Genomic DNA, 13348 nt, shown 5'->3' with positions numbered 1-13348 from the left:
ATCCAAAAAGAGATGTTGTTGCAAAGGGAATGTTAAGTTAATGTAAAGTTCATTAAAAAATAATGTGCATAGGTAAAAAATTTATAACAAATAGTACAATATTCCATCTAAAAAAAATAAGTAAAAGAAAGAAATGTGCATTTTGATTTCATGGTGACTTTTAAGCCACATGGCTAGTCTGGCAAAAGCAAGGGAAGTCAGTAATGACACAAACACATGGGCAGTTGAGTTAACGTCCTGTTTGTTTTGGTCATTGCAATAAGTGTTACGTTTCCATCGGTGGTGCTATTGAGAATGAATTTTAATTCAGTAACAAAGCAACAACTGCCCTACTCACATGCAAGTTGTACAGTTCCACAGTCCATATTTGAAACCTTTAGTCCCCCATGGTCTGTTTTCCCAGAATGCCCTGTAGCAGCTCTAATCTCTTGGGTTCCGAGTGTGTTTACTCTGAGTTAATGAATGAGCTAGTGTTGGAGTGAAAGTAGTTGAGTAAATGCTAATCGCATCGCTTTCCCCCCAAATAAAGCCTCCAGTTTGGCCCTTTCCTGTTTCCTCTTATTCCCCTTTAATTAAATCACCAGTAATTATGCTTTTAAAAGCTACTCAGAGACAAATCACAGTTTAGGAATGAAATGCTCAACTAGTGCTGCCGGAAAAATACAAGAGGGGTGGTTTAGTGTGCGAGGAGGGTAAAGCCAATGCTGAGGTGTCAAGTGATGTCAATTGAGTAAACACACACAAATGGTACGAGTGAAGGAATCAGGAGTGAGTGAGAGAGACAGGAGGGGCCGTCCTTACTTGCTCTTCTAAGTGGGAGTAAGAGGAGGTCCAGAGGGAGGAGACAAACAGGGAGAGCAGGATTGAGAAAGAGAGTGAGGAAAAGAATTGGCGCTGTGTTTGTAGAGCAATCTGGGACCATGCTGTCAAGCAGCTCTCTGATCTGGATTGGGGCGCTGCTTCTGGGGCTTAAGGCTTCGCTGACCAGGGCATCTGATTTTCAGCACCATGCTTATGAGGAGATGGTGAGGGCTCTTTTTGCCGTCCAAAGCGATTGCCCCTACATCACTCGCATCTACAGCATCGGTCACAGCATAGAGGGACGGCACCTATATGTCCTAGAGTTCAGTGATAATCCTGGCATCCATGAAGCATGTGAGTATTTTCTTTACTCTTGTACCAAGCCATTAAATTCCTCATGCATATAGCTCAAGCAAACCCAGGCATGTTTGAAAAATGTTCCTCCTGAAGGTGTAGGGCTGCCAGAGCTGATTGGGTATGATTCCATTATTTGGGCTGTTTTTTGTAAACAACATTTAACAGAATTGTTGAAATAAAGCTTTGGCTGGTTATTCACTGGGTTGTCTGGCCAGCCAATGTTGGCCGTTAACTTGATTTATCTTGTTGCACCTCAAACACTCACATACGGTAAATTGCATCTAGGAATGGACAGTAATGGGCTTAAGGGGGAGTACATGCCTGGAGATGTGGTGAGTGTTATATGTAACCGTTGCTGGCAGGAGCTAACATCAGTCTTATCATTGATCTAAAGCAAGAACTTTCCCACAGGATAGAAAAATCTGTGGACATTTATGCTTCTCAGATGATTCTATTGCTAACAGGACCTCATTATTCTTGCATGTGTCCCTACTTCTAGATTTCCAGAAGAAAAATCTCTCAAACTGTTCTCATATTTACCAACGTTTGGAATCAAAAGTTAGAAAATCTCAACATAAACATTTCCTCATCAAACTATCGAAGAAACCAGACTATTTAGGCTATGCTATCCACATTAATTTTGTATGTCAACAGTTGTCTTTATTTTCATGAAAGATATCTCAAAACTCCAGTATATCTTACAAGATGCAAAAAAGCAACTGCTGCAGTAAAATCTTCCTTTTTTTCAGTCTGTAGACCTTGTTTCTTTGTTCACTCAAATTCAAAACACATTCCACTCTCAGCTACTGGAAGTAGTTAAGATCCATCAACAAAAGAATTAATAAAATCAACTTACGAAAGCAAATGAATCTTTACCATCAGATGTAAAGATCTGCTTCTCTTGGCAACATGCTTATAAAGGTAAAACCTCTGGGAGAATTGCAGGATGTATACATGTTCCTGATAGAGTACAAAAACAGGAACCGGTGCAGCAGAGAAGACAAAGTTGTTGTGACCTGACCTTTTAGATTCCAAATAGTGCTTGCACTTCATGTGTTAATGTCGAGGTCACTCGTTTACTGACTCTTTGAGCAGAGGCACAGCATTTATAATTGAATTACTTGATGATTAATGGGAAGACGGTGATGAGTCTGTCTGCACACCGTGGCTAATTAGATCTACAATCTCGCCGTCACTCACTTCCGCATCAAAAAAGAACAAACTGAAATCTGCTGGTACTTGTTAGAAGAGATAATTGTGAATAATGAGCTGACAACTGGCTGTGAGACAGGAATTTCGATGAGAGTGGCCTGCTGTGCTGTTAAACACTAAGAAAGCTTTATGAATTATGAATTTGAATTCATTCATATTTGAGACTAGCATGTATGGTGTCATCTTACTCAAACACATGCCACTGATGCACTATGTATAACTATTTCATTTGTTTTAAAGGGATAGATCATCTAAAAAATATATATTTGTTTCTTCTTTATGGAATGTAATGCATAAATTGTAAGAACTACTTTTATGGTGCTTTCTGGAGACCATATCTCCATTTGCACTAATTGTATAAAAAGATTACAGCTTCTCCTGTTGGGATGAACTGAGAAGTTATGACAAACTCTATTTAAATATTTAGTAGTCAATACTTGTATTCATTTTAGTGCAATTCATGTGGTTGCATCTTCTGAACTGCTTTATTTGCATGCATAGATCTTGTTTGCTCGTATATTATTCACGGATGTGACCCTATGACATCATGACTTCCTGACTGGTGGTCACCTGACTTGTGTTTTTCAGTGGAGCCCGAGTTCAAGTATGTAGGGAACATGCATGGGAATGAGGTGCTCGGCAGGGAGCTGCTCATCTACTTAGCCCAGTTCTTGTGTGAAGAATACCGGGCAGGAAATGAGCGAATCACGCACCTCATCCACGACACACGGATCCACATCCTTCCTTCGATGAACCCAGATGGATATGAGGTTGCAGCCAGTCAGGTATACAGCCCCTAGTTATTAAACTACAATCTATAACAAGTGTACTAATACACCACAGCTCTAAATGCATGACCAACTGTGCGAACGCGACCATGCATATGTATAAACGTATTTATTCAGTGTAGCAGCTGTGGCGTGGGAGTGTTGTAAGTCTCTATTGGCCCCCAGTTTGTTATGAAGGAATCAGCCATATCCCAATGTGCATTGCTGGCTTTCTTTCGAGACTAATTACACCATAAGAGCTCACAAAAAATAACATCCAGATATAAAACAATGCAAATAAAAATACACACAAAGTATTTTTTTCTTGAACAAAGCATCCTACTGTACAACGTTCACACATCTAGAATGCAAATTTACAGTAACACAGACTCCTCCTTGATCTTTGAGACTAATTATATGTCCAGCAGTAAATTGTGGCTGAATCTGGCCACACACACCCATTTTCAAGTGTCTCATTGGACCAGACATGAACTAGCTAAGAAAACCACCTCAATTCAGACAGGATTGATTTAACATGCCCTAACTTGCTTACGCAGTAAACATATAAGTATATGTTTACATTTATATCGAAGTTTCACACCTGATATACTGAGAATGTTAAAAGTTGATATCCTTCCCCAAAGGTTACTTAAACGATGGGAAATTATTTGCTCTCCTCTCTCTGATTTACAGGGTCCAGAGTTCAACGGATACTTAGTTGGACGTGGAAACTCAAAGGAAGTGGACCTGAACCGCAACTTCCCAGATCTGAATGCTCTCATGTACTACTATGAGAAGCACAACGGCCAAAACCACCACCTGCCACTACCAGACAACTGGGAACTACAGGTGGGCATCAAGTGTCACATACACTACTATAGGAGAGGATACACTGTCTGTTCAGAATGAAATGAGTGAGAGGGATCAGCCAAGTAATTAGTTATGCAACTTGTGTAGTGACTAGTGTTTACTATGTTTATGTTTAGACAATACGATAGACTTTGCAAGGGTTATGACAACACAGAATGTTTGTATATAAAAGGTCATATGCTAACCATTTACATGTGGGGTCAGAATTGTTGTTCAAAGAAGGCTGTGAAAATAAACCTGCATTATTAGTAATGCTTTTGATCTTTTATTTGTAAAAAATCCTAACTTTTCAGTGAACTAAAACAATTGAAAATGGAGGGAAATCTCAGTGTGAAATAAATGTTTTTCTCAAATAACCATTGGACATAATTATTGGTACCCCAATAAATTCTTATGAGTAAAATATCACCAGGGTGATAATGAACATGAAATTATCCAGCCATGGCTTCCTGTTTCACTTGAGTATATATATATATATATATATATATATATATATACACACATATAGGAGGGTAACTCTAGAGGGCAAAAGAATGTAGCTCTTTTCCTAATGTCACTTTTTTAATTTGTGAAGCTCAGTAATCTTTTGCTGCACATTACAAATATATTCTTTGGTTTTAATCAGTGTGATGGATGATTAAGGCAATTTGGCATTTGTTTTCCCTCCTACGGTGCCCGGGTGATGACATGGTCGGTTCAGTTAGTTTTTTCGTGGCCACGACAAAATAACTGTGGGAACGTGATAATATGTTGTGGCCACGAGATACTTATTTGTGGGAACATCTTATTAACTCATGGGAACATCATATTATGTCTTGGCCACGAGATCATTTTGTCGAGTTAACAAAATGTGTTGAAAAATATGTTGTTCCTTCAACATAGCATCTCGAACCCATGACATAAGGATGTTGTTACCTCAACAAAATTATCTCATGGCCACAACATAATATGACGCTCCCATGAGTTAGTATGACATTCCCACAAATTAATATCTCGTGGCCACGACAAAACTAAGTGAACCAACCATGTCATCTCATGGGCACCGTAAGAGGGAAACCAAAGGCCAAATTGCCTTAATCATCCATCACACTGATTAAAACCAAAGAATATATTTCTGATGTGCAGCAAAAGATAACTGAGCTTCACAAATTAGAAAGTGACTTTAATATATATATATATATACAGAGAGAGAGAGAGAGAGAGAGGGATAAAGAGAGAGATTTTATGTAATTAAATAATTTCCAGACTTTTGAAGCGCGTCAGAATAATATCATTTAAACAGCTCTTTCCAGGAACAGCTCTTTATTTTCCTCAGTCTAAAATGAGAACTCCAGCTTTGGAGAAGTATGTGTCTGCTGGCAGCCAGACATCCCTCAGGACAACAAAAGAAGAACTGCAGTCAGAGGAGTATGACACGTTCCAATCATTTCTCTGAGTCAAGAGCTGTCACTCTCACATCAAACCCTGCTTGTGACCCTCTAACCCCCAGCGTTGGCTTCACACTGCTCATAGCCAAGCAGGGCGAAAAACATCTGTGTGAGTTCACAGCATGAAACCTGCCTCTTCAATGACAGCTGAGGTCAAAAGGACCCTTGGATCTTTGTATATTCTATAGATCCATGCATAATAAATACAGCGTCTCCTCAAAACAGAGCATGGACGGGTCAATACCCAGCAGCCATCTCCAAGGAGCCAGCCAGACTGATCACACTTAATACAACAGGGCCAGGTGGAGGTTTATTTTACCTTTACGTCTTGTGGGACACTTTACCACATGTCAGATTTCTCAGATAACAGAGCTGGAAGAATATTCCAGAAAGGCTGTAGGAATGCTGTCGGAGTGTCATGGTACAAAAACTTAAAACAAAGCCTGAAATAAAGCACACAGCATGCATGTTTTCTCATCTGAAACATTTTCCCCATGTACTTGGTTCTTGCAGGTTGAGCCAGAGACTTTAGCGGTCATAAAATGGATGCAGAATTACAACTTTGTTCTGTCGGCTAACCTCCACGGTGGAGCTGTAGTTGCCAACTACCCCTTTGATAGGTCTCGTGAGCCCCGAATAAGAGGCAAAACTACATACTCGGCTAGTCCTGATGATAAAATATTCAGAAAGGTATGCAGTTTTTTTTTATTGTAATGTTATGTGTATCGGTTTCTACTTTTCTCAAAAGTTTCATGTCCAGAAGCAATTAGCAAAAGTATGCCATTTTTCTTTATTTCCCTAAAAATGTGTAATTACTGTGATTCTTAAACAATATCAAACCATTACAGAGACAGCACAGACTCAACCAAAGGTGCAGTTTTTGGGGCGGGGCTTATTTGTTAGTTTGACCAATGGCAGAAGTAGGGAGTGATTGTGAAACCCGTTTAAAATCGTTATTCATTATTTTGCCGTTTCGTTCTGTGATGCTTGCTCCAAAAAGAAAAGAAAAAAGATTTGTTTAAGATGTCTTAATTTGAAATGTGTCCAAAATCCCTGTAATACCATCCCAATGAGATTAATTTAGACAGCACAGCACAGTAATTGCACAGAAATCACACACTAATAAGGAATTTACAGATTTTTGTGTTTGTGCATTGTGTGTGTGTGTGTGTGTGTGTGTGTGTGTAGTTGGCAAAGACGTACTCCTATGCCCACAGCTGGATGCATAAGGGCTGGAATTGCGGTGATTACTTTGATGAAGGAATCACAAATGGAGCCAGCTGGTACTCTCTGTCTAAGGGTGGGTTAAATTTTACATACTACAGCTCTCATTCAATTACTTCAACAAGGCTTGTGGTTTTGTCTAATCAAGAAGCCTTGTAATTTAGTTGAAATTTTGGAATTACAAGCCCTTTTATCTTAAAAGAAACACTGTTTTCTATTTAAGAGATTTCAGAGATTAGTCAGAAATTAACTTCTTGGGGAAATATTTAAACTGATTTTAAAATTAATTTTATATTTCATTTGAGGTCAAATTACAAAACAAATGAAATGTAAAACTTTGGCATGTTCAGAATAAAAAAATACAGTAGAAAATGGTCAAGCATGTGAATGAAATTCTTGTTCATATTTTGTTTTCCATGAGTGAAGGTTTATATATATGAATTAAAAAAATTTCTAATATATAAAATAAGTGAATATTGCCATTTTTGACCCTTGCCAACACTGTGTTGTATGCAATACATTTTTAATGTGTGATTTAAGAAGAATTATTGCTCCATGTCTCTTAAGGGATGCAGGACTTCAACTACCTCCATACAAACTGCTTTGAGATTACTCTGGAGCTCAGCTGTGATAAGTTTCCTCCAGCGTCAGCTCTAGCCAGTGAGTGGCTTGCCAACAGAGAGGCTCTGGTGTCCTACATGGAGCAAGTGAGGAACTCCTCTTCTCACATTTGACGTTTGACTGCCTTAGTCTCAGCTCTCTGTAATGAAACAAGTAGAAGTTCAAACTCACCTTTCTGCATTCAAAACATGTAGCAAATTGAGAGAGAGCTTTGCATTCAAAAGCAAGAAAAAGAGGCCAGTATTCTAGCAAACACAGGTAAGAAGGACAAATTGGTTCTCCATGGCACTAACAGGAAATGAAATTGTACATAGATACTTATAATGTGAAATTAGATATGGAGTTTTGGGATCTCATTGTGAGTTCAAGAAGCACAACACTGTTCCCCATCACATTTAAAGTATTGAATGGAATTGGTTTGCCACTTTGAGTGCAGTGCCTTACTGTAAACAAAAGCTTAAATTTACATATATCTTAAATTTACATGTTTCCTGTCCTCCAGGTGCACCATGGGATTAAAGGCATGGTCTATGATGAGAACAACAACCCAATTAGCAATGCCGTGATCTCTGTGGCAGGCATAAACCATGATATCACCAGCGGTGAGCATTTTTCTACATTTAAAAAGCTGATTTTTAGTAAGTGCATGCTTAAGTACTTCATTTAATCTGCTGCTGTTTCAGGAACGGATGGAGACTATTTCCGTCTGCTATTGCCGGGTACCTACACAGTGAAGGCTTCTGCACTAGGATACCAATCCTTTACCAGCACGGTAACAGTGGGACCGGCTGAAGCTGTACAGGTGATAAACAACATCCCAAATACACTATTAATTAGTGACTTTTTTCAATAATAGTCTAACTTTTTTTGTTGTTGTTCTTCTTTCCAGTTGCATTTCTATTTAAAAGTTCAACCAAAAAGGACAAACTTGCACGTAAAATTTTATCCCAACAAGAAAGGTGCATCAACGGCTAAAATTCCTCCGACCAACCTTGGCCCAAGATAAAGAGCAAGAACTCTTCCCTCAACATAGACAAAACAAGTCTTTGCTTTTTAAACTGAAGAACAACAAAGGGAAACATGGACTCTCACTGTGAAGAACCTCCTTTTTGCTATATCATGTAGATTCTTTGTTGTTTGTATAAATGCATAAACGTGTGTTTTTCATTGGGAAATCCATATTTTGATCTCATGTTTTTGTGGTGCTTAAATACATATGTATGTCTTTTAACAACTTGGATTATAAAGAAAACGGAACAAGTAATGTACTGTATAAAAATAAAAATAAAAATATATTCCTCTGTCTATGAAATGAGAAATTGATCATAGATTAATGGTTACTGGGAATTATGTCTGAATATGATAAGAGATCAATCAGTATAAGATTATCTCATGTGAATAATAATAAGGTAAAAATGTTATCATTTGAAAGATAGTAAGATTGGTCTTTTTAATCGATTCTTTGGACAATTGTTGTTTTTAGGAATATGAACACGTTGATGTGTAATGGAATGAGCATGTGTGAATTTTGTAAAACTATTGAAATTTTCTGGAAAGTATACTGTGTACAAGGTGATAATTATTTTATCGCATGGATATATTTTATTATGATTTTTAAATGTCAAAATGTGATGTTTGATTAAACAAGGCATATTTTGGTTTGCAATTTGCATGCAAAGTAAAGATTTACTGAAATGATTGGTGGACATCCTAAACTCTAATTTAAATTGAATACCATAAATCAGTTTGCTGAAATTAAAACAGGAGTACTATGTAAGGTTGTATAGATAGTCAGCTGCTAACTTGAGGATATCCCTGTGTAAAAATCTCATAAAGGACTATGTAAAGTGCTGATGTGGCAGACAGACAGATAGATCTTGACATCTGATTATTTATGTCTATTCAAAAAATGACAAAAATTGCAAGTCTAGACTCCTCTCAATTATGTTTGTAGAGAAGCTTGCATAAAGTGTTTTTAAATCAGCAACCATTGGTGTTTTCCAATTAATATATTCAGTGCATATTAAAGAAGGAATCTCTCCTTAAATAGAGAAAAAAGAAAAGAAAAGAAAGATTCTTAATAAATTCTCATCTGTTGGCATACTCATGCTTATTGAAGTGAAAAGAACACCAGGGGTCAGTGCTGTAGTGGTACAGTCAGGCCACTCTTGCTCTGCTCAAAAGTGCTGAGTATAGCAGAAAACAGAAACAAAAAGCAGCATGAAATCCATTAGAGCTAAAATTCCCTTTGATATGTCCTACTCCAACTTTTCGTTACAATAGGAAAAGCATCAAAATAAAGAAACTGTGCCAGCCTAAAAAGTTCTTATAAAATCTGGAGCCTAAAAAAAAAAAAGTATACAAACGATATATTTTTTTAAATACCAGAAAATGCATTAAATATAGTATTCAGTATGATCTTCTTGAATAGTATTAGAACATCCAAAGACAGACTCAATATACAGATGCATCTCAATAAATTAGAATGTCATGGAAAAGTTAATTTCAGTAATTCAACTCAAATTGTGAAACTCCTGTATTAAATAAATTCAGTGCACACAGCCTGAAGTAGTCTGTGACTGAAGTCTTTGGGTCTTTTATTTGTGATGATTTTGGCTCACATTTAACAAAAACTCACCAATTCACCATCCCAACAAATTAGAATATGGTTACATGCCAATCAGCTAATCAACTCAAAACACCAGCAAAGTTTTCTTGAGCCTTCAAAATGGTGTCTCAGTTTGGTTCACTACACAGTCATGGAGAAGACTGCTGATTTGCCAGTTGTCCAGAAGACAATCATTAAGGAGGGTGAGCCACAAACATTCATTGCCAAAGAAGCTGGCTGTTCACAGAGTGCTGTATCCAAGCATGTTAACAGAAAGTTGAGTAGAAGCAAAAAGTGTGAAGAAAAAAAAATGCACAACCAACTGAGAGAACCGCAGCCTTATGAGGGTTGTCAAGCAAAATCGTTTCAAGAATTTGAGTGAACTTCACAAGGAATGGACTGAGGCTGTGGTCAAAGCACACAGATGTGTCAAGGAATTTGGCTATGTATTCCCCTTGTTAAGCCACTCCTGAACCACAGACAACTTCAGGGGCGTCTTACCTGGGCTAAGGAGAAGAAGAACTGGACTGCTGCCCAGTGGTCCAAAGTCCTCTTTTCAGATGAGAGCAAGTTTTGTATTTCATTTGGAAACCAAGGTCCTAGAGTCTGGAGGAATGGTGGAGAAGCTCCTAGCCCAAGTAGCTTGAAGTGCAGGGTTAAGTTTCCACAGTCTGTGATGATTTGGGGTGCAATGTCATCTGCTGTTGTTGGTTATTTGTGTTTTTTGGAAACCAAAGTCACTGCACCCGTTTACCAAGAAATCTTGGAGCACTTCATGCTTCCTTCTGCTGACCAGCTTTTTGAAGATGCTGATTTCATTTTCCAGGAGGATTTGGCACCTGCTCACACTGCCAAAAGTGCCAAAAGTTGGTTAAATGACCATGGTGTTGGTGTGCTTGACTGGCCAGCAAACTCACCAGGCTTGAACCCCTTAGAGAATGTATGGGCTAATGTCAAGAGGAAGATGAGAAACAAGAGACCAAACAATGCAGATGAGCTGAAGGCCACTTTTAAAGAAACCTGGGCTTCTATACCACCTCAGCAGTGCCAAAAACTGATCACCCCCATGCCACGCCGAATTGAGGCAGTACCGTAATTAAAGCAAAAGGAGCCCCTACCAAATACATGTACAGTAAATTAACATATTTTCCAGAAGGCCAACGATTCACTAAAAATTCACTTTTTTTTATTGGTCTTATGAAGTATTCTAATTTGCTAGAGAATTTGTGGGTTTTGTTAAATGTGAGCTAAAATCATCACAATTAAAAGAACCAAAGACTTAAACTACTTCAGTCTGTGTGCACTGAATTTATTCAATATACAAGTTTCACAGTAATTCAGTGTTGAATTAATGAAATAAATTAACTTTTACACGACATTCTAATTTATTGAGATGCACTGATCAATCCATGTTTTCAATTATGCAGTGAATACATTTCTTTTAAGATGGAAATATTTACAGAAAGTAAACAATGCTTATATTTTCCTGTGATCTTCCTGGATCTTCCACAAACAGAATAACAATGCCCTCTGAATAACAAGAAAAGTGGAAAATGTACTCCAGGAATGTTGCCCACGAGGACTAGAAGCCTCTGCAGCTGGAAAATATGAGCCATAATTAATGTCTCATAAATAAGAATAATGATGTTTAGAGAGTTGTGCTGCCAATGAAAGTGAAAATGAGGGAAATTTTGTGTAAAAAGTGTGCCAAGAAAAATTATGCTTCATACCAACCATTAGTGGTTTGCTTTAAATTAGAAGATCAACGTTCTGTCATTTTACAGCCATGAATGAACAGTCATAAAATTAAGTGGCAGGATTTCATTGTGAATGAGAATGCTTCAGTGACACCAAGTTCATGAATAGATCAACAAAGAATGAATGGCAACAGAAAGCTCAAGCTCACATGGTCTTTCTCAGTGAAAATGTCACAGTAGGAGAGGACAACAGAAGCTTTTCTTGCTTCCAAGATATGACAGATCTGGCATTTTCTCAGAAGCCATGGGCATGTTGTGTCAGAGCGGCTTACAACACAGAGCTGAATGCAACAATGAAACCCACACAGCAGCTGTTATTATCTGCCCTCACTCTAGTCTAGTGGATGCCCACTCGGCTTCAGCTTTGTAACCGAATTTATAAGTCAATCTGAGTCAAGTGATCACAGTCAGGTGACAGTAATTGGTAATGACTGGATTGTGCGCAGAATAATGGGTGTGTTATTTACAGGTCAAGATCTGACGAAACAATTCTGCACTACCTTACAAACAAGGGCCTCACAGACTGCTTCCTTTCATTGTTTCTGTATATAAGGAAGTCATGGCTAGAATGCAGACACAGCAAAAAATAACCTTACTTCTGACAGCACTTAAAACATTATGTTCCCTTATAACAATAATATTGACACTGAGTCTACACAAAGCAATAAAGCTGTCCTTTCCACCAACTATCACCAAATGCAGAATATCTCAGTCAGAGAGAGCCTTGAAACCATAATCAGACAGTTTTAACCTCTGCATCTGAACTTAAACCATATAATGGTGTTTCCTTAACTTTGAGTACTTTTACATGCCAAGGACTGATTTTATTAAAACTGGTAAAACATTTTTCTTTTTGTTATATCATGTTCATATGAAACATTTTATTGCTACTTTTTGCATGCTTTTTTTGTCACACACACACACACACACACACACACACACACACGCCCCCAGACAGACTGCCCACACAAAAAATAAAATATACATAAACCATTTCATTATTTTGTGGAAACATTTTTCCCCAAACAAAAGTAATTTCCAATGCAACAAACAATTTTGCCCTATTCAAAGTTTTTCAATTTAATAAAAGTATTTAGTACCTTTGCTGTAATTTTGTTGAATTATGCAAAGTGTTTTAATTGTTTTTATTTATTGAAATGTTTCTTTTAAAAATATGCTAAAATGTAATTTACTTGTACACAATAAATAATTCGAGATATGGTAGATATAGCAAATGTTCCTACAACTTCGTACAAAATTTACAGAATTCCCCTGCGTGTCCACAAAAGTTAGTGGACAAATTCTCACTGTGAAAAGTTAATTTAGTTAATTTCTTCAACATGCCTTGAACAATTCTCTTTTAAGTCAACATGCCATGAGTTCCCAGAGATGAACAAACACTCGTTATCTTTTGTTAAAAAGTTTAGTTAAATTTAAAAGCTTTTGCAACCTATCTATACTATTCAATTCACACAACAAGATGACATACCGTTTTCACTTCAGGTTGCCTTTATATGACGCAGTCAGTGGAATAAAATATCAACAACGTTATCTATTTTTGCAGATTGTACTAGACTGTGATTTCAATAGATTATTTCCCTCGTGTTTTATCTTTAGTAGGAATTTCCTTCAGGCACGTTAAAGGCCGCCCTGCGTTTGTGCTTGGTGTCAGCAGAGGGCGGTGTGTTGATGATGTCAGCATGA

At 37.6% G+C, this 13348-nt stretch overlaps 1 protein-coding gene across 1 annotated transcript; it reads left to right on the top strand.

Annotated features, from left to right (window-relative positions):
- Positions 1 to 790: 790 nt before the first annotated feature.
- On the top strand, positions 791 to 8977 carry LOC113073777 (carboxypeptidase N catalytic chain). The gene is made up of 9 exons (XM_026246537.1): positions 791 to 1155; positions 2959 to 3155; positions 3831 to 3986; positions 5948 to 6124; positions 6623 to 6734; positions 7226 to 7365; positions 7782 to 7881; positions 7963 to 8081; positions 8169 to 8977. The coding sequence occupies exons 1-9, from the start codon at positions 921 to 923 to the stop codon at positions 8283 to 8285; spliced, it is 1353 nt and encodes a 450-aa protein (XP_026102322.1). The 5' UTR covers positions 791 to 920; the 3' UTR covers positions 8286 to 8977.
- Positions 8978 to 13348: the final 4371 nt, after the last annotated feature.

Source organism: Carassius auratus, unplaced genomic scaffold, assembly GCF_003368295.1.
Source record: "Carassius auratus strain Wakin unplaced genomic scaffold, ASM336829v1 scaf_tig00012847, whole genome shotgun sequence".
NCBI lineage: Eukaryota > Metazoa > Chordata > Actinopteri > Cypriniformes > Cyprinidae > Carassius > Carassius auratus.
Note: the sequence above shows the minus strand (reverse complement) of the source record. Positions and strands in the feature narration are given on the sequence as shown.

What these genes read in the sequence shown, in the direction of transcription:
- LOC113073777 (XM_026246537.1), top strand. Translation starts at nt 921, where the DNA reads ATGCTGTCAAGCAGCTCTCTGATCTGGATTGGGGCGCTGCTTCTGGGG. An exon ending in ATGAGGTTGCAGCCAGTCAG is followed by an intron (nt 3,156 to 3,830) that starts GTATACAGCCCC and finishes TCTGATTTACAG; the next exon opens with GGTCCAGAGTTCAACGGATA. An exon ending in GACCGGCTGAAGCTGTACAG is followed by an intron (nt 8,082 to 8,168) that starts GTGATAAACAAC and finishes TCTTCTTTCCAG; the next exon opens with TTGCATTTCTATTTAAAAGT.